This window comes from Sturnus vulgaris, chromosome 9, assembly GCF_052056855.1.
Source record: "Sturnus vulgaris isolate bStuVul1 chromosome 9, bStuVul1.hap1, whole genome shotgun sequence".
Taxonomy (NCBI): domain Eukaryota; kingdom Metazoa; phylum Chordata; class Aves; order Passeriformes; family Sturnidae; genus Sturnus; species Sturnus vulgaris.
This window is the reverse complement of record NC_142251.1, coordinates 22,787,898-22,809,158: the sequence shown is the minus strand read 5'-3', so window position 1 is coordinate 22,809,158 and position 21,261 is coordinate 22,787,898. Positions and strand designations below refer to the sequence as shown.

The 21,261-nt window shown below is 39.8% G+C and overlaps 1 protein-coding gene across 1 annotated transcript in view; it reads left to right on the top strand.

The window, feature by feature from the left end:
- The window catches only part of CRB1 (crumbs cell polarity complex component 1), a 95,518-nt gene that overhangs the window by 55,419 nt on the left and 18,838 nt on the right, over window positions 1-21,261 (top strand). Inside the window, exons 6-11 of the mRNA XM_088170134.1 lie at window positions 5,184-6,134; window positions 9,578-10,128; window positions 10,512-10,677; window positions 12,977-13,883; window positions 15,155-15,283; window positions 18,200-18,326. Coding sequence (XP_088026260.1) covers window positions 5,184-6,134; window positions 9,578-10,128; window positions 10,512-10,677; window positions 12,977-13,883; window positions 15,155-15,283; window positions 18,200-18,326 — 2,831 coding nt within the window. The remainder of the gene's footprint in view (window positions 1-5,183; window positions 6,135-9,577; window positions 10,129-10,511; window positions 10,678-12,976; window positions 13,884-15,154; window positions 15,284-18,199; window positions 18,327-21,261) is intronic.

Sequence of the window (21,261 nt, the reverse complement as noted above, 5' to 3'; positions counted from 1 at the left end):
GCAAGTTTGTTCCAGCTCCCACCAGTGGTTCTGGCAGGGCTTGGGGCCGTTTGCTGAGTACCCTGCTCTGAAGTTCCCATCTCAGTGTGCCACCGTCCTTGTGTGGTCACTGAGCTGTAGGAGCAGATGTGTGTCCCCACCTCTGTGTCTGCTCATAACCCTCCCTCGGTCCTGTTGTCACAGTCACACTGCCAAAGGAATGACTGCTACTGAGAACCTCCAGCTTCTCTTGCAACAGTCAAAGTAAAATCCACATTGAATATCAAACTGAAGCACGAGATGTCTGATAAGCACTACTAATCAAGTGCATTCACACTAACTCACCAAAATTAACTTTATTTTGTTTAAAGCTGCCTTATTCCCCTTTCCAAGAGTCTGGGTGAAATTTTCACCCTTTGGTACTTAAATGTAATATAGGAAAACTCACTTGATGCCTGTGTCAGAGGCTGGAAGAAGCAGCAGCTTTCTGAGCATCTCTATAAAAGCAATTGTGAACTGCAGATTAAATTAATCCAAAACTGTCTTCTGTATATGCATCTTTTGGTGAACCTAAACCCAAATGTGACACAAGGTCAGGAATTTCCTAATTAGTGAATAAATGAGTTAGAAGAAGTGACAGAAGAGTTAGAAGTGACAAAGATAATGTCTGCTGCTAAAATTATCACAGAAATAGTTAAATCTGAACTTGATTTTCCCCTCATTAAATTTGATCTAAATCAAAATGTGTTGCTCAAAAGCTGAAGAAAAAAGATGTTTTAGTAAATAATTTTTACGTGTCTTTAGCATGCTCAAAAAGCTAGAGACACAGGCTTCCATTAAGTAGAGAGATCAAATGGAACAAAAATACTTTATAAATGAAGAAACAGGATCAAATTTTAGATCCTTTCTATCTGCTTATTGAGATGTACAGTTTCTCTGAATCACAGTGACCATGACAGACTTGATCTGGATTAAAAAAACCTAAGGAAAAAAAAAGTCTTCAAAACAACACCTGGCAAAACAGAAAGAAAGTGACCAATCAGTTTTGAATGGATCCTGATAATATACATTTCTGTGAAACACAAACAATGTTCAGTGTGAGCACGAACTTGGAGAAAAAAGAATTTAAATAGGATACATATCTATTGTGTAAGCAGTTTAATGGGTCTTACTTTAAGCCTTGTTGATCTGGCTTGGGCAAAATACACCATCAGTCTACATCAGCAGGTACAGAAGTGGAGCAAGCTAATCCTGGAAAGGAAGCCTTTATACTAAGAACTGTTGTGAATTTTACAGAAATTGACTCTGTCAACTGCCTAAGTGCTAAACGATCTTTTTCTTTCGGAAATTTTCCTGTGGAAAAAGATGGTTGCAACTAGGATACAAGTTTACATCATTTTAATGACAATGTTTACAGGTAAATATTTTCTTTTTGTGGATTTGAATGTGCACTTAGACTGTAGTGAATGTGTAGCACCTATCCAGATTGCTTGCCTGTAGTTTCTTGGTATTTATTTAGTGTCAGGGGACTGGAAAGGCAAAAGGCTGTAAGCAGATTTCTAACCAAAGGTGTGCATCAAACGTGTCATTTTCATAATACTTTTATAATTGTTTAATCAGAATGAAAATCAGTGGCATCCAGCAGAATTATGCTTGAATAATTGCTTTTGTCATCCTGCTTCTGCAGGAAATCTTTGCAAGAGAGAGTTTAATTAAGAGGTGACACAGTTAGAAAATAGCCACCATATAGTAATAATGTGTAAGTGAAAAAAGTAGACACGATTGGTGCTATCAAACTGAATCAAAGGAACTGTTTCATCTCTGTGTTTTTTTTTGAAGAAAAGACAAACTTCACAGTTGGGAAAAGTAATCATCTTTAAAAATATTCACATTATCTGAAATTTTATGTCAGTGTGTAATATATTTAGAAGATAAAATGCTATATGATTCTACTTTCCTTTTTCCCTTTAAAACACAAATATGCTTAGCTGAGTTAATGCATGTAGCCATGGAAAAAAATAGTTGTGTCTGCACTTGTTTTGGTAGGTCTTACATCTTTTGAGAATTCTTTTTTTTGCATGCTAATGTCTGCAACCTGAGCTATTTGAACTGCTTATACAGTTCTATAAATATTGACTAATCCTTTTATCTAGAGTGCTTTTATCTTGACTGACAGTGGTCTTTGCTTGCATAGCAATTGGCAGAAAATAAGCAGTATCAGCACCATGTGCAAGAACAGCTGATTTATTTATTCTTGATATTAAAAAAGTGAATTATTATTTGTCTTTTGGTGTGACCTAAATTTGTGTTTGTGCTAATCTTATTATGAAATAGTAGGCCTATATATGTGTGTGCATACATGTGTGTGTATCTATATGCACAACCCAATAAAATAATTATTTTTCACATCATTACTTAAAAAATAAGCATTGTATTGAGACACTGAAATTACTGTGAAATTTATGTATTTAAGTGGCTCTATAAAAGTCACTTTATATTTAATAACTGATACTATTAATTTTCTACAGGCAAAGAACACACTAATAATAATTATATGTGTACCTCCTTGTAAAACTGATTTGATTTCTTTGTTGGGCATTGATCAATTATCAAATGTCTTATCTAAATTTAAAGATAGAAACATATATAATTTCCAAAAAAAATTTTAGCATTCTCATTCAATAATTGTCTTAATTTTATGTCTCATCTGATGAAGTAGAGAACAACATAGACACTAAAGATTATTATAAAGGTAAATGCATCTGTATCATCCTTTCCACAGCAAAGTCACTATTGCAAAGTGTGACTCGGACCACAAGCTACAGGGCAAAGGGAATGTCTGGCAGGTGCTGTGGGATAATAAAATAACACACAGAGAGTCACCACACATTACTGAAAATGCAACAGCTAAGGACCTAGCCATTCACAATGCTGATTTTGTATGGAAGGCTTCACAGAGGCTCCCAGTCTCTAAATCCCTAAGCAGAGTCTGTCCACTCTGAAGCCCTAGGACAAGGCTAAGCACAACTTGATCCAACTGCTTGTGGGCTGGACTGATTTTTATCTTTGACACAAAAAAACCCCAAAGAGACCTGCATTTCTACAGCCATCATATTAAAACTGAGTTGTATAAAAACCCAAGGACACATTGTTCTCCATGGCAGAGCAGGGAAGGGAGCAGCATCAGGCAGGAGATGTACTAAGACATTGACCAAAACAGGAAACAGCTCACAGTAACTTCACTTTTCATATACAGGAATAGCAAAAGCAGGACAAGTTGCTAACACTGAAATTGCCACAGACTGGTTAAAGCAGACATGGCTCTGGCCCCTAGTCAGGAATGGTTTGGGAACTGCACTTCACTTGGAGAAAGTCAGCCCCAGTGAGTCACATTTCTGCCAGATGCCACTGCACATTAAGGTATACACAGACACCTCTCGTTGGAATAAAGATGAGCCTGGCTGGAAAACAGAGAGAGACTGCTGCAGCCAAACCCCACTGCCAGGCCAGGGAGATGGCACTAGCTGTGCTCAATAGCCTGAAGCTTCAAGGGGAAAGTGTATGCTTTAATTGAGGGCTGATGAGTGAGCTGGATGGCTGCAGAGAGAGTCTTTTGTGTACCTGCTGTGACCACTTCACTCTGGCTAATCTTTTAACCAAATGTCTCCCAATCCTGTTCCCTCCTGGCTCTCCTGTACTTACCAGTCTCCCAGATGGGTCCAGTTACAGCTGTGATCGAATAAAGTGGACAGGCAAGGAATTATCCTGAGTAACTCACTTACCTACTGCTATTTGAAGCAATTCATTGTGACTGAATGCTGCTCTGTAATTTTCCATGGGGAATGGCTATGTTTTGTTACAGAAAAAAGGCTGATGTGAATTTGTACATAAAGCTAGGTGTGGTGTCTGGTACACCCAGCTGCCACTCAGTGAAGCCCCAGCACATCTCATTACCTGATTTACAGGCAGTTTTTCTGTGGGGATGGATGAAAAGTTAGCTATTTAATTTGTGCTGGTGATACTAGTTTGAAAACTATCTGCAAAGTGTTTCTCATTTTTCTCTAAGGTAACTATAAAGGGAAGTGGAAATGTTAAGAGTTGCACTTAGCATGAGTTATCAAAAAAGTATTTGGATATTTTGACTGCTTCCAAGGGAGATGAGAAACAGATTTTCCCTGATCCACTGCATGCATATCGGTCACTTGATTGCTCAAGGGAGAAGTTACTGTAATTACCACTTCACAGATGAACAACAGTGCAGAGGGATAAACAGATTAGTTTTACAAGAGGAACAGATTTGTTTTTCTTTGTGAAGTGTGATCCAGCACACCCACTTAGGCCACATCTATCCAATTACAATGGAGTTGAGATGAGGAGTTCTCCTTTTACCAGATATATCAGAAGCCAAACATTATATGGAAGAAGAGGAAATATGAGACTGTATTGACAATCTCCTGCAGAAGTGCTCTCATCTACAATCAACCTCTGAGATGTTTGAGAGAATATTCCTTTCATCTTTTCTTTCTTTATATTTTGTATAAAGGAGAGGTAAAAAAATTCCCCTGTAGTAGTTTTTGCAGTACATACATTTTGCAGGCATGTTCACCCACTTGTCAGTCTGACCCACCACATCAAATATCACTTGTAAGTCCTGTGACTCTCACTTGGAGAATGTTGCTCCAAGATTTTTCAAATGGGACCAGGAATAATAGTCTGTAGTTCTTGCACTGTTTGAATGATCACAAAAAAGAAGGAATGACCAACAGATCATACTCCAGCTCATCCCCCATATAATACTATATTATGGACAGGAATTAAGCAACAAGTCTTGTGGTTTTTGTATGTGATAAACAATTCGGTTCCTTACTCTAAATTTCTACTACAGGATATGTGGGAAACAATTTATTGATCCCATCTGATTATGTTTATCTTGATTTCATCACATTATCCATTTCAAAACTGCCCATATGTTTGGTTCTTTTCTCTAAAATGTGGTCACCATTTCAGTGTTTGCATAATATTTTTGCACAAGGAAACCATGACGATTGACCTTTTTATATTTAAAGTATTTTTTTTAACTTGTCCATCATCTATTTATCAAGGTATTACCCTCTAATAAAAGATAATAAAACACATTATTAAAAGTGTTATTTTGGGCTCCAGTTATTCAAAGCAGAATGCCTAATTCTTTGTTTATTCTTCAGGTACTCACTGTGATGAAGACGTCAACGAATGTTACACGAACCCTTGCCAAAATGGTGGGATCTGTGAGAATTTTCCTGGAAATTACACTTGCCATTGCCCACCTGCAGACAAAGAAGGGATTTTTTATGGTGGCTGGAACTGTACAGAAGTTCTGCATGGCTGTACTGATCATCAATGCCAAAACAATGGAATATGTATCCCGCATTTAAAAAATGGCCAACATGGATTCAGCTGCATATGTTCACCTGGGTATACTGGCATACACTGTGAAACCATAACCACATTTTCTTTTCAAGGAAACAGTTTCCTTTTGTTGAAGAATCCCCAGAGCCATAAAAAGGAAAATTTTTTCTATAATATAAACCTGAGGTTTCAAACTGTGCAACCCACAGCTTTTCTATTTCAACGAGGGGAGAAAAACACCTTTGCAAAGTTGGAATTACTGAATGGCTACTTACACTTATCCGTGCAAGTCAATAATCAGCCACAGGCTCTTTTGCATATTCCACATAATGTCAGTGATGGAGAATGGCATTCAGTGGAGGTAACCCTGGCAAGAGCTGTTGTTCTTAATTTGCTTGACAGCTCCTGTGTAGAATCCTGTCTCAATAAAACGTCTGCTAAGGTAGATAACGAGCTGGTGATGTTTGCGTTTCAGAGCACGTTTTTGGGCGGCTTACCAGTGGGGAACAGCAACTCTCTACAGAACACCTTTAATACACATTCTGCACCTTCATTTGTAGGCTGTCTTCAGGATATTGAGATAGACTTGAATGTTATTACTCCAGAGAATGTATCATCTGGATCATCTTTAAATGTCAGGACAGGCTGTGCTAAAAAGGACTGGTGTGACCCCCACCCGTGCCAGAACAGGGGACGCTGCATCAACCTGTGGCTGAGCTACCAGTGCGACTGCTACCGGCCCTACACAGGGCCAGACTGTGCAACAGGTAAGGGACAGCACCGCTGGTGTTGGTGTTTCATGTGCCTGCTGAAAACATGGCCAGAAACAATCCTGCTCACCTGGCGGTGTAGCAGCGTGACCCTCAGGATCTCTGGAGCTCAGTGTCAAGTGGTAAGCCAGTGCAAGAGCTTAGTAGTGGCACACCTTGTTATTTTCTAGTAGGTTTCCCAGGAAGGCTTCTTTTCAGCCTGACAAAAAAAAAAAGTCAGGCTAAACTGGTGGATTCCACTCGTCTTGTTTTAAAATCTTCTCAGTGCTCTTAGCACTCCATAAACTCTGAGAAACTGTAGTTCACTGGAGGTTATCCATGATGAGTAAAATTTAGAAAGCAAGCAAGTCATTTGGAGTTTAAGACTTATTTTCAAAGCATTATTTGAAAATTTTATCCTCGAGCTCTCTAAGCTTTTATAAAGAGATTCATTTAAGGCAATGAAAGGCAGGCAAAAGTACTGCAAGTTAAAAAAGACAGATTCCAATTTAAAAAAATGAATGAGATTATACTCTTAGCTTAATCTGATTAGCCCAAGGAGCAGGCAGGGCTTCAGCAGCTGGAAACCGAGTCCATTCATCCCTCAGCTGGTCCCGAGGCAGGGCTGGACAATCCCAGTGCAGGCTGCTGTTCCCAGAGTGCTGACCAGAGGGAAACGTGTCCCTGTCTGTGTGAGCAGCAGAGCTCACCTCAGCAAGCAGCTTCCATGGCAGTGGTGAGCAGGAACACAAAGGCTGCAGATGCCTGTAGCACCTTCCCTGCTACAAATGATCTTTGCAGTGCAGGCTGGGGCAAAGTGAAGGACAGCAGGAGGTCCGTGTCCAGGTCCCTGCTGCATCTGCTGGGTGAAGCCCCCTAGAGCTGTAAACACAGCAACCCTCAGGAATGCTTTAGGGTGAGCTCTGTAATCCTTCCCCAGGCAAAGTTTTAGGGATTTCAAACAAGCAGTTTTGTTTGAGAAAATTGCACAGGACTAAGTCTTCACACCGTGTCCTTACCTCGGCCCTCTTCATCCACACATGGTCAGCAGAACAATGTTAAGGGAGCAAGAAATACGTACATTACATACGTGTACACAAATATATCTATGTAGATATAGTTACCAAGTGGACTGGAAAAAAAGAAAACAGCAGAACCATGGTCAGATTGGAATGGACAGATCCTAAACTGGTGTAAACTGGCACGGCTGCAGTGCTGCCAGTGAAGCTACATTGATTCACATCAGCTGAACAAGTGGCCTCAGGGCTTGTTGAAGGCATTGCTGCAGAAAGCTGGGCCTTCAAATACATTTCAAATGTTTGAATACAACTTCATTTTGCATGATCTACCTAATACTTATCAATACCTTTCAATAGTTTTTCCTTTTGGTTTTATTGCAAAATGACAAAGTCTGAGAGGTAATTGTAACAGACTTCTTTGAAGTGTAGCTGTAATTTATCCAAAGATTTGGAAGGCAACTTTTGAATATAGGACAACATCTGGGAAATATGTTTGCCTCCTTATATGAAGCAAAATTAAAACCATTCAGGGCCAGGAGCTGCTTATACTGGCATTAGAACTGTTGAGAATGATTAGAAAGCATGCTTTTTTTTTTCCTGGTGACCACAATATTCCTTGCTAATCGTGGCACCATGCCATTTTGGTGCATAGGTTCTAGATATATGTCACATGTAAAAGAGTGTGGCAGGTTTCTAAAGAGGCAGAGTGGGAGAGGCTTGTGGTAAAGGATAACATAAGAAATGCTGGTGTCTTTCCGAAGAAAAGTTGCTGCCAAATATTCAATTGACAAGAGGCAATATTTTCTCTACATATACAAAATAACAAACAGATGTTGACTCATTTTGATCAACATCCAGATGTTGTGACCCAAGAGGTTAATATTGACCGAGGTGATGCTAGTCATCTCATCAAACAGATCAGGCTGATGATATATGTGTATATTTATAAATAGAGAGATGTGACAAGGTAATTGTAAACATGAAATGCCTTTCTGGAGATCAAGGCTTCTTTCTAAGACTGCAGTTGTTGAATCCTCAGTTCAGCAGAATTTGTCTTTTTACCCATATGAAAAAAGTGTCTCAGCCTCCAGTACCACCTTAAGAGAAGGTATAACTTAAAAGTCTTGTATTTAGAAATAATTTTTTGTTGAAATTCGTGTTTTGAGGCATTAAGTCTGTTTAACAAGTAGGTGTAGATATGTAGACAATCTTATTCATAGAAATAAACTACTCCAGATTAAATTAAGAAATTGTATGGGATTTATTCCTGTTGCTAAATAATATGACCATACCACATAGCAGTGCAGTGTGGTTATTAAAGATCTGTTGGGGTTTCATGGTCAGTCTCCTTTTTTTAACATTTTTTTTAATGCAGTCATAAAAAGGTAGTTCTGCAGGCAGAAAGTTGGCCTACGACATCCTGCTCCAGGAGTTTTACTGCACAACAGACAACTGAATCTTTAGCTATGTGAGCATTTAATAAAAGCTTGGTTTATTTTTTCTAGGAATTTGATAGATGAAAAATAGCTTCTGAAACTGTTTAGGCAGGAAGTCTGTAATATTGGAGACAAGATCACAAAACTTATGGTGTAAAAATAGAAACACTTTGCTGTTCTTTAAAGAGATGATTCATCAGAATAAATTACAGTTTTGGCTACATATTTTGTATCCTTAAAAGACTGAAAATCATTACCGAAAATAAGGGGTAAAGGACAGACAGATGGTTTTGGTTTAATCATTTTAATTGATAAGCACAAAGAAAAAAAAAAACTTACTCAGTCCTGGATCAGGTTTCTCCCACAGCACTGTGGGCACTCAGGGACTGAGCAGGATTCATGACTGGATACAGGTTGATGTGGGTGAGCCTATGTTGAGCCCCAGCAACAAAAAGTCTGTCAGAGAACTGGGGAGCCCATGCAGCACCACACAGTGATCTATTCACACAAGAGCCACTTTCTGTGATTGGAATCTGTGCAAAAAATATCACAAAATCCCAGAACTGCATTAACTTCCATGGTCATCAGAGGATCAAAGCAGGTAGGTTCTTTCCAAAATGATCTTTCTGAGGATCAATGCAGGAAACTGTAGAAATCTGTCCTTGTTTAACTACTTGAAAACACAGCATTACACAGAACATGATAAAGAGGAAAAATGTGCCCAATAATATAACATCTGGTTCTGCACTGGGGCTTAATGCTACAGCCATGGAAGCCAACAGGAATTTTGAAGCAGAAGCTATTTACAGCTGGATCAAGTCTTTATTCATCTGTAAATACAAGCACATCTTACTACCATACATAAATATCATCAGAAGTAGTTATTTAATCATTGCATTGGCTCCCTTGTCATTTAGCCCTGTTTTATTTTTTTCCCTTCTCTCTCTCTCTTTTTTTATTTTTTTTATTTCTTTTTTTTACCTTTTCCCATATGTGTAACCTCCAGAGTACATTCCAGGCCGGTTTGGATCCGAGGACTCCTCAGGCTATGCTGCTTTTCCTGTAGATTCCACTCACAATGAGAACTTCATCATATCAATGTTTGTCCGAACACGCAAATCTTCTGGCTTGTTACTGGCCCTGAGAAACAGCACTTACCTCTACATAAGAGTCTATTTGGAAGGTGGGAAACTCACCATGCTAGCTCAAAATTCCATGAAGTTATTAGGGAAACACTCCTTGAACGATGGAAACTTTTACTTAATAACATTAAAAATAGAACCAAATAAGATGGAGTTGTTCCAGTCCTCTCACTACCTAGGCTTTATTTCTACTCCAGCACTAACCATCCAAAGGAAGGATATTCTTTACATTGGAGGCCTACCAGATAACAAAGAAACTGACAGAAATGGCAGGTATTTCAAAGGCTGTATCCAAGATGTAAGAGTGAATAACCAGCCACTGGAATTCTTCCCCATCACCAATCCACCAAATTCTCTTATCAACCGAACTCTGATCAATGTCACCCAAGGCTGCACTGGTGACAACCTCTGCAAGGTAAGAACGACAGTTTTCAGAGCATTTTCACATGTTTATAGTGGGGAATTTATTTTAAGTTTTTAGTACGTTCTCACTCATTATTTGATTATAATGACAGATTAGGAAAACATGCAAAAATGCTAGAAAGAGCAGGTTTTGTTAAACTGTGCTACATATGATGAACATCAGAAACAAAATGTATTTGCATAGGGGAGAATGAAACTATTTTGAAATTAAAGTACTGTTTTTCACTAATTATTGAACGTGCTGTACTGGTCTTCATCATTTTCCATCTGAAATAAAAAGAAAACTTCTTTTTGCCAAACAGCCCCCCCATTCCTAGAGCTGGGTGTCCAAAAGCCTTGATTCATGCTGAGTTTCTCTCTTCTCTTTCCCCACAGTCCAACCCTTGCCACAACGGTGGTGTGTGCTATTCCATCTGGGATGACTTCACCTGCACGTGTCCCCCTAACACGGTGGGGAAGGCGTGTGAGGAAGTAAAGTGGTGTGAGCTTGGGCCCTGTCCTCATGAAGCACAATGCCAGCTGGTGCACCAAGGATTTGAATGTAGGTACATTGCAGTTGTTCCAATCATCTTTGGAGATTAGCAGCAATAGAGATTTTCAGCAGCATTTCCTTGAAACAAAGTATTCACTGCCTTTAAAGTTCATTCAAGTGTTGTTTCTGTATTAAAATAATAGTTCTGTCAGTTTTAAGTAAAGCTAATGGGAAGAGTCTGCCCTAGTAAACCCAGAAATTCTCCCCCAGACCCCCTGACTCAGACACTGATGTTTACAGGAACTTTGATTTTGACTTTCTCAGCCCAACTAGTCAGGGTTGTTCAATAGATCAGTACATTGCCCTCACACTTCCACTGCAAAGAGATAAGAGGATATCCAGTGTTGGATTAACCTTAGCACGTTCTCCATCCTCCTGAAAAGACAAGCTACATAACTTACATTACATCATTTGGTTTTCTTAAATCTTGAATAGCTTTGGAGAAAGTCACCTCAATACCTGCAGTACAGTTGTTCCAGCAGTGCCTTCATAAGAAGCACCTGCATGCCAAGCAGTCCATTTGAAAACTGATGACCATTAGCTGCCCTAGGATCATTGGCCACCCTGCACATCTCTCTTCTTCTCCACTTTCTTTCTCCTTCCCACCCTCGAGTGGAATTAAAAAGAGCAAGTAAGGACTCTTAAGATTTTTTTTTTTTGCTACTGAAGAAAGCCCTAACAAAAAGCTATGAGAAAAGATAAATACGCACTCAGTCTGATGGAAGCTGTCAGAATGGCAGACTCTTAGGAATGGGAAGGCTGGTCAACAAAAAACCTCTATCATAGACCAATATGATACTATTTTTATGCAGATTGTTAGGATCAGCATTGCAGGATGGCTTATGATTGTAACTGAAATTAAAATAATTTCTCTTTCTCTCAGAGATGCCTTTAGTGATAACATCAGAATATATTCTCTCATAAAATTTGCTATTGCATATTAGGGTAGAACAGTAACACTCAAGAGACAATGAAGTGAAAAGTGCCTGAACTGTTTCCTTCTTCTAAACTCAAGTTCATTTACACTTTCAATGACTCAAGGTCATCCCCTTTAGATTTCTATGCTGGTTTATGTGGCAACAGTGGGGAGCTTTCCTAATAGATATTCAAAAATTCCTGCATGACAGAACTGCATTTTTAACTAATTGCATTCTTAGCTGCAGGATAAACTTCTTCTTGTTCAACACAGGATAACAAAAGAAAAGCTTTCCTAGGAAGTGAGTTCTCTACCTTGTGCCTTCTGCTAAAAAAAAATCTCAGCAGGTTTGTGAGATATTTGAAAAAAACAAGAATAATCTTGAAAAACTGTGACTTTCCTTTTAGTATGATTTCCTCAGAGGAAAATTCTAAGAGAAAGACACCACATTTCATGCACCAGGAAATGCAGTTACACCTCTGCTGCCTTGGCATAAGGATATGAAGCAAATAAGTTCATACTGGGACTCCCAGGGTTCTTTTCTTCAAGATTTACTAAGCCCAGAGATAGTTCAGAAACCCATCTTATCTCAGATCTTTCAAGCTATTTTTTTCTGAAGTACAGACAGAAGACATTCCTTCCTGTCCCTCCTCCCTGTCTATAATCCTCAGAAACCTCAGAACATTTAAATTTACAGCCCAGTGAGTAAGTGCATTTTAGTAGAAACCATGCTAATGAAGGTGTCAAATACCTTTGTGAAGATGTCCATAAAGCTGCCACAACGTTGCCCATCAATTTTCACTCACAGCAGTGTGAGCTGAGTTCTGCTGCCCTCCCAGTCCCACCAGCACAGGATGTGGCAGTGCCTGCCCACCAAGAGAAGCTGGCTTCCAACGTGACAGGCATTTCAAAGGGGCTGCCCATCAACTCACTTCCATTAAATTCAGCCTTTTGCATCGAGATGAAATTGGGATCTAATCAAATACTTCAGAAAACATATTAAGACACACCTAAGAAAAAAGAAATTGGGAAGAATGTTCACCCCATCCAGATTTGTCACAGGGAATAACTAGCTGCCTGTACTTAGGAAACAATCATAAAGTGAAAAATGCATGTCTTTTTTGAAATAGAGAGATAACAGTAATGTGGAATTGTATATTAGAGTGATAACCTGAGATGATGTAAAGCAGTACAGTCTAGATGTCATTATAGCTGGTGCCCTGTGATTTCCACAACCATGAGGGGCAGACCAGGATAATTGAAACACTGGTGGAATTTGGCTGTCTCTCAGCAAACCCAAAAGCAGTTACATGGCATGTGCACCAGAGAGACATTGTTCCACGTGTGTTGGTGTAAAACTGGCCCAGTTTCTCAATTGCTGTCTTTGCACAGGTCTGGCTAACGCCGTGTTCAGCGGCCGGAGCAGCGCGATATTTTACCGAAGCAACGGGAAAATCAGCAGAGACCTCACCAATATCATCTTTGGCTTTCGAACCAGGGACACTGACGTGATCCTGCTGTATGCAGAGAGGGAGCCTGAGTTTGTCATCATCAGTATCCACAACTCCAAACTCCTCTTCCAATTACAAAGTGGCAACAGCTTCTACAGGCTGACCCTTGCGAGTTCAGTGCCCGTGAGTGATGGCAAATGGCACCAAGTGATGGTCTCCATGGTGGAGCCCCTGTCCCAGTCCTCCAGGTGGCACCTGGATATAGACAACAAGAAAGACACAGCAACCAGCACAGCTGCTGCAGGAAGCCTCAACTTTTTAAGAGAAGAGACAGACATCTATGTGGCTGACAGGGCTTTTGACAGCCTGGATGGCCTGCGAGGGTGCATGAGCACCATAGAAATCAGTGGCATTTATCTCTCGTACTTTGAAAATGCTGACATCCCAACAAAAAAACCTCAAGAGGAGCAATTTCTCAAAATATCTGCAAACCCTGCTGTTACTGGCTGTTTGCAGGCAGATTTCTGCAGCTCTGACCCCTGCATGCATGGGGGGATATGTGAAGACTTGTACACTTCCTACCACTGTGTATGTCCCGATGGATGGACTGGCACCTACTGTGAAGTCAACATTGATGAGTGCTCCTCAAACCCCTGCATCCACGGGAACTGCACAGATGGGATTGCCTCCTATGAGTGCAGCTGTGAGCCTGGTTACACTGGGGACAGCTGTGAGGAGGACATAGACGAGTGCCGTGGCCACCAGTGCGTGAATGGGGCCACCTGTGTGGATGGGATTAATGGATACTCCTGCCTGTGTGCTGCCAACTTCACAGGGAGGTTCTGCAGGTATTGTATAACAAGGCTGGTCATAGGATTGTGTCAAGGCTCTTCTAAAGGGCTTCTATATCACTGATGTCTTTGTTTTAAACACAGATGTTTTGCATCTGTCTCTGTATTAATCATGGCTGCAGAGTCGATGTATGAAGAGCACAGAAAGTTGTACAGATCAATTAGATGTGGACTGAGACAGTGGAGAGCTGCCAGCTCAGGCAGAGCTGCTGAGTCTCTGCTCAGGCAAAGACTGATGAGGCAAGGATTGAAAGAACAAGGCACAGCTCTGCTTACCTGTTCTGCTGCCAACATTGGTCCTGTGAGCTCTCTGATGACAAGATTACAAGTCTTCCAGAGCTTGAAACTACATGTGCTATATCTTATTTTCAGAAAAAATCTTAAGGTTTTAAATCTCTAAAACAATATTTTATTAGAGTAATATAGCTCTATAAATACAGGAGTTCGGAGTTGGTTAGAGAAAATAACAGTAGGAAAAGAAGTTGTTTTTCTCCCCACACACAGCATCTTTTCTGGTTTGGTCTTTTCCTCCCAGCTTACTCTCAGTCCTGGTGGCTGCAAACACCACACATCCCATCCTACTTTTGCCATTGCTTCTGACACTGCTCACATGCTGTTTCCTATTCTTCCCAGACTCTCTTCTAGAAAGGCTATAGGCTTTTCCCTTTAATTGTCCTTCTCTGCACATTCATAAAATTCTCCCCTCTAAGCATCTCCAATTCCTTTCCAAGAAGGCAAAATCCTCCTTCCTTTGGAGGACTCCAACAAATCCAGTCTGCTGCAGCCCAAAGGATGCAGACAGACAATAATCTTCGTGCTACCAAACTATTCTATATTAGGATATAATTACTAAAATTTATAGGCTTTGTTGACTTTTTCTGAGTAGTGAGGACATCCTCGGATTTGAAGATGCCTCATGGTGGCCCAATCTTTTTATCTTGTATGTTAAGTCTGTCTCTTTTGAACTCTTATACTAAGCTATCTAGGTATCACACAGGACTACATTAGTAATATAAGTAGAGTGATGTCCATTTTTTTTTTTTAAATGAGAAATGAGTCATTAATTTGCCAGTAAATATTTGGAAAAGAAAAATTTAATTCGTCAAATTAAAAAAGCTAGGCAAAACATGTTCTGAGAGTCTTAAATCTGAGTTCCAGCTGTCATTCCTTTGGGCAATACCCTGTTTCCCTGCTGCAGCTCAGAGAGCACAAGACACCCAGAAACAAGGAGAGTGCAAATAACTGCTGCTGCCTTCTTGTTTGGCCAGATACCGAAGATTACCTTACACAGTTTGTGGGAATGAAGAGAGGAACCTCACATGTTTCAACTTCGGCAACTGCACGGACCTGGGAGGCGAGCTGAGCTGCACGTGCCTGCCAGGCTTTGTGGGAGAACGGTGAGAGGCTTTGTCCTGCACATCTTTGGGGAGCACCTCTTCCAAAAGCTCTTCAAGAGGGTAGCAGCAGCCCCCTGGCAGAAATACAGACTTAAACTGCTGTTTAAGTGCAGCAGTTCCTTGCTAGAGTGACTCTGAGGGTCTGAAGTACTGTGGCTTTAGACAAAATTCACAAATGAATGCAGCAAGCTTTAGTTCAGTGCAGCACCACTAATCCAGCCCAAGATATTATTTCTTAAAGAACCCTGCACACTTGCTTCTCTATGCCTTTTTCTGCTTCTGTGCTGAATTTCTATATGACAAGTTAGAAGGTTGCCTGTCCAATCACACCTATCCTGCTCATATACATAAACCAGCTACATGCTCTGGCACATGAATATGCAAAGCTGTTTCATTTTCACATGTCTGTGCTGTAAATATACAATCTATTCTATCACAGGGATGGTAAGAGGTGGCATACCTGGTGGCATGGTACACCACACTTTCTTACTGCATGCTGAAGTGTGAAAATAGAATGATTACTTTTAGAAGAGATTAATGAATACTTTGCACAGCTTATTGTTCAGCCTGGAACAGAGGGACTTTCCTCACAGGGAAATTCGTATCTTGTAGCACAATTCACACTTAATACTGGCCTTCAAAGAGCTCTGGAGCAGGGAGGGCTGAGAGCCTCAGGGCATCAGGTGCTGCAGAAGCCTAGGAAGGCATTGTCCCACTCATTGACTGAACAGGTAAGGACGTTTTGGATTGAGAGACAGGAAAAACTGCACATTCTCCTGGTGAAACTAGCATTATGTCAGAGTGTAACATCCAAAAGTTCAACAGGACCAAGCTGTAACGCAGAGAAGTTTCCAACAAAAGGTTTTCATCCTCTCAAAAACTTAAGAGCCCACTGATTTTGTGGAAAGAGTACAGTAGGCTATATAAGACATGAAATGAAGATTTCCACCCACTCAATGCACAGTGTAGCTGGCAGACACACTTGAATTGCTCTGTTAAGAGCCAGGTTCCCTGTGTACCACCTCACAATATTCAACAAGGGGGAAAAGATACAATACAATAAAATTTTAAGAAGTAAAAGCATATTCATCACCACTTCTGCACTGCATGTATTTCTTGGGACTTCAGGTAGCAGGAAAGCACTTTTTCCTTCTTCCTTCCCCTGCCAGCCTACTTGCTAACTGCAGCTTTGGGAATGAGCCTTCCTGCCCCATCCCACAGGCTGGCAATAATCTCTGTTTTACAGCTCCCGGGGCTCTCGTGTTGAGCAGCAGAGCTGTGCCCGGGGAGCTGCACGGGACTGCCTGGGGCAGCCAGGCACTCTTCTCCAGCCTCCCAAATCCACCACTTGGCCTTTGCTCCTCCAGCCTGCCAGACCATAAACCAGCAGTGCTTCCATGCTTGGAGGTCTCACTAGATCAAACGAGAGCATTCCATCCCTTCTTTTCTAATTTTTTTTTTCAGAACGAATTCAAATATATCTGTTAATAACAAAATTAAAACTAAACCCCTTTGTATATATATGTATTAGGCTGATAAAGCAGGCATTTTCCTTTAAGACAATATTTCAGCTCTCAGAAAGCCACTGGTGCATAGTACAGAGAAATTCTATGCCACTCAATTGACTTGGGATCACATTAAAAAAAAAGCCCAATGAACTTAATAGCAGGCAGAAAGATAAATGTGTAAAGATTAATCTCCATAAAAGAAGATAAAGCTCTGTCTCAAAACCAAATTTGTCATTTAATTCAGGCTGCAACTTTCAAAATTACATAGAGGGAGTCAGGTTTTCAAGTGTTCCTAAAACTCAGTTGGATTCAGGTACCTGATTCCCTGGAAGATTTGAGAGGTTTTTGGCCTTTTAACAATTTGCATAGGTAATTTCATAGCTATACAATTTTTATACATTGGATAAATAACTTAGCTCTTCACAGCATATGAATATAACTTACCTTTAAGGAAGCTATTGAAAGAAGTTTAGATTAGTCGAGTAAAATGTTCAATATAAAAAATGCTCTTCTCTGATGTAAGATTAAAATTTTCTTGCTTGGTTATGAATATGATTGAACAAAACAATTCCTTATAATTCAGAGAGAATTTCTCACATTATTTTCCAAGTATAAACCTGCATTTTTACCTGGAAAAAATATGATTAACTGTTAGCATAATTTGATAAAAGGGAGCAGGGAATTAAAAGGGAACATTGTCAGAACAGAAAATCACCAAATCAGTAGTTTTCAGACAATCTTGCACATCCTTCATTATCCTTCCACTGGCTGCCTTGGGAAACTATAACTCCAATTTCCTGTATCACTAGAATTAGCTCAAAAAGATTTAATGATTCATACTAAGGCCTATGAAACCCATCCTGCACCATTCTTACCTTTTTTTGGGGCCCACCTCAGAGAGATTCGATAGGAAATTGTTCTAGGATCTATGGGCATTCCAAATTGAGGGAAGAAATAAAAAGGTTAAACAAACCCCCAAAAAGCAGGTGAATATTTCCAGGAGCACTCAGCTGGGAACAACACACCCTTGTTTGACTTATATCCAGATTAATGAGAAGGAAACCGTGCCCTCAGCTTCCTGGAACAATGAAAAAGGACAACAAGCTGTCAGCAGGACTTGCACCAGAGCTGGCTCTGAAATCATACAAGAACTTGCATTGCACCTTGCTAAGCACCATTAACCATGAAGTGCTTTCCAGAGCTGGAATTCCCTGCTTAACTATCTGTGTTTGAAAACCATCCAGGAAGTTCAGGATTTGAGTGGGGCTAATCAGCTAGTTCATAAAACCATAAACACGTGTGGAAATACACCCCAGAGCATCTTCCTCCCCCCCTCCCCCCACAGAGGTTCTGAATTCAAAATGTGCCTGTTTGGTTGAGGGGCTGACTGTTTGCAGTGTTCCTGCAGGTGTGAGAAGGACATTGATGAGTGCAGCTCTGACCCGTGTCTGAACGGGGGTCTCTGCCAGAACCTCCTCAACAAGTTCCACTGCCTGTGCGACGTCAACTTCGCCGGCGACCGCTGCGAGATCGATGTAAGCGACCTCTCCTTTTTTGTCTCTTTGCTCCTGTGGCAGAATCTCTTTCAGCTTCTCTCCTATCTCATTCTCCGAATGGATGATGAGCCAGCAGTCGAGTGGGGTGATCAGGAAGACTATTGAGCAGTCTTTAAACTTTTGTGTTTTACTGCAGCAGAAGATGCCTTGACTAAAGCAATACAAATATCAGAGTTTTAAAACTTGTTTTATATTTCTTTGAATGGTTTTTCTATGAATTGCTTCAGACCTGGTCTAGTTAATTGATTTAGTTTTAGAACAAATGCTAGCAGATATTAAAGAGCTCACCCCACCTTCACCGAAGCATTTCACCACGTGGACACTGGCAGTGGGACAAATAACAGGAAACACAATTGTCACATTACTGAGGGTGGCATTCAAGCCCTACTGCAACGACTGGCAAAGACTCACTGCCCTCAATAGTTCTAATCTTAAATTAAATCTTCCAGGTGGTCACTATCTTTACATCACACACCATGTTTATTATACTGTTCCTTTGGCCTGACACCTGTGAAATCATGCAGGATATTTTTGGATAATTAGGTAATGGTTTGGATTAGCAATTGCCAACATGCTGAGGAGACTCCCACATCCATCTGAATTAGTGTCAATCCTGCACTGATATCACTAATCCTGATCCTCTGCTCCAGTAGCCTCTACATCTCCAATGTACTATATTGAGATAAAATACAACCATCTTAATCTACACCAACATTTCCCCTTTCAAGAAAGGCTCAGTTTGAAAATCACAGATTTGTTCTTTGTTCAAAGATTTCCATAACTTTAAGTAAATCTGTTTTATTTATTAGTAGATCAGTGTCATCAGACAAAAAACAGATGGGATTTTTCCTTCTTAAGAAGCAAGCAAGGTAATTGAGTTGGTTGTCCATGGATCCTAAAAATAATGAAAAAAGAGACCTGAAAATTATGAGTTTCAGGAGGTTTAACATAAAATATTATAGCAAAATATCTTTGTAGTTGCCTTTGAGAGTGTAGATACAACTGAAATTCACTGCTAAATACTAAACATTTGTAAAAAGTGAGGAGTTTTCTCGGTTTTTAACCATTTTTAAGACAAAAACACTATTTATGAATGATGAAATAACTTATTTGGACATTCATTATTATATTTGCATAGATTCTCTATCTCTTTTAGTCATTTGAATAGTGCCCTTGAGAGAGGATTTGAAAGAAGAAGCCTGTATAGGGTGATGTTTTGTTTCAGCTACATGGCAGGTAGCAGAGTTATAGGGAAGACTCACACCATCCTGGGAGGTTTTCTGACTCCAGAGGGAACAACTTCTCTTTTGGAGGAGTCCTTGAAATCATTGACATCAGTTTCCCCCTCTTCAAACCTGACCCTGTTCCTTCATCAGCCCTCCCTAACTCACTGCAGGTCGGACCTGGTGCATCCAGGAAAAGCAAATCTCCCCTGGAAATCTCCAGGGACATTAGGACACCCTGAAATGTGTCTAAGTACAATGTTAAAGTTTGTGTTTTACCACAGAAGGATCAGGATCAGACAGTGAATCAAGACTATTTTTTACTTTCCACCTTTTGTAAATGCTCCCAAGTCTGTTTTTTTTCTGAGTACCATTCAGCACAGAATTCAGCAACATTCATGCAGTTAAAAACCCTACTCCTGTTTTAGGGGGGAGGAGAAAAACGAAACAAACTTTTGCACATTTGTGAAAAAAAGTTATGATTCATCCCTGTCACTTATTCCTGCTCCTAGCATCTGCCTTAGTATGAAAATTAAGCAAAGTATATTTACCTATGAGAATTGTACACAAGGATAATTTCTTTGCTGGCTTCATCATACCTGAAAAGGGATTAGGGAAATGTTTTTGTTAAACTCTTATTAAAAATAATTATAAGTAATTTAATATGATATATATATAAATTCAGCAAAAAAATAATTTCCTCTTCATAAGCAATCACTAAACACTAGATGGGAATGCATTGGAGATGAAATTATTGTAGCAGTGTCAAAAACAAAATTATATATACTGTCAGATATAGGTTTAGTTTTCTTACTGGCAATCACATGTAATACTGGAAATTACAGAACTCAGGCAAAGAGAAAAAACCAAAACCAGACTGCATTTGGGATTTTTTATATTCCAATGAAAATACAGTTTTGGAAAATTGCTTTCTCGTGGGGAAATTTAAAATAAAAACATCTTATGTTGGGAAAATTTAAAAATTCAAATTAAAAAAAAGCTGACACTAATCAAAGCTGTTCTTACAATTGTACCCTCTTTTTTAATAACTATAATTAAGAACATAATGACGTTTGGTTTGGTTTTATTTTCTCACTGGGTTTAGTTCAGTTTCCACATAACTAAATTGAAGCATTATGTATGTTATAGAATATGCACTACAGGACACACTAAGGAAAAATTTCATCATGGTCTTAATGCTGAAGAAAGGTAGAAAACAATAAATGCAATAACAGTATGTCTGACATTAGACCTATATCCAAAATGTGAAAACAAAAATAATCCATTTGTATAGAGATTCCAGGGCTCTTTCTATTCAATACTAAACACTTGATATGAGTCTTTATGCAATGTTAAAGACAGGTTTATATGAATTTGCAGCAATATGCAAGTTATTAATCTAAACTCTATTAGCAGGGCATCAGTTCACTCTTTCTTTTACTGAAAACACTCACCTGTAATTGAATTCTTTCCTTCCTCTAATGCCTTGTCATCATGAAACATCCCCTGGCCTCAGGAATGCTGCTCTCTTCCTCTTTGTACTTCTGTATCCTCAACTGCATTGTGCACGTGTACATAAATCTCCTACCTTTATACACCAAATAAACCTTCTGCCTTTGTCTCTATGTCTGCTCCTCATTTCCTGCTAATGGCTCTGTTCATTTGCTCTCAGTGTGCCATGTTTTCTGAAC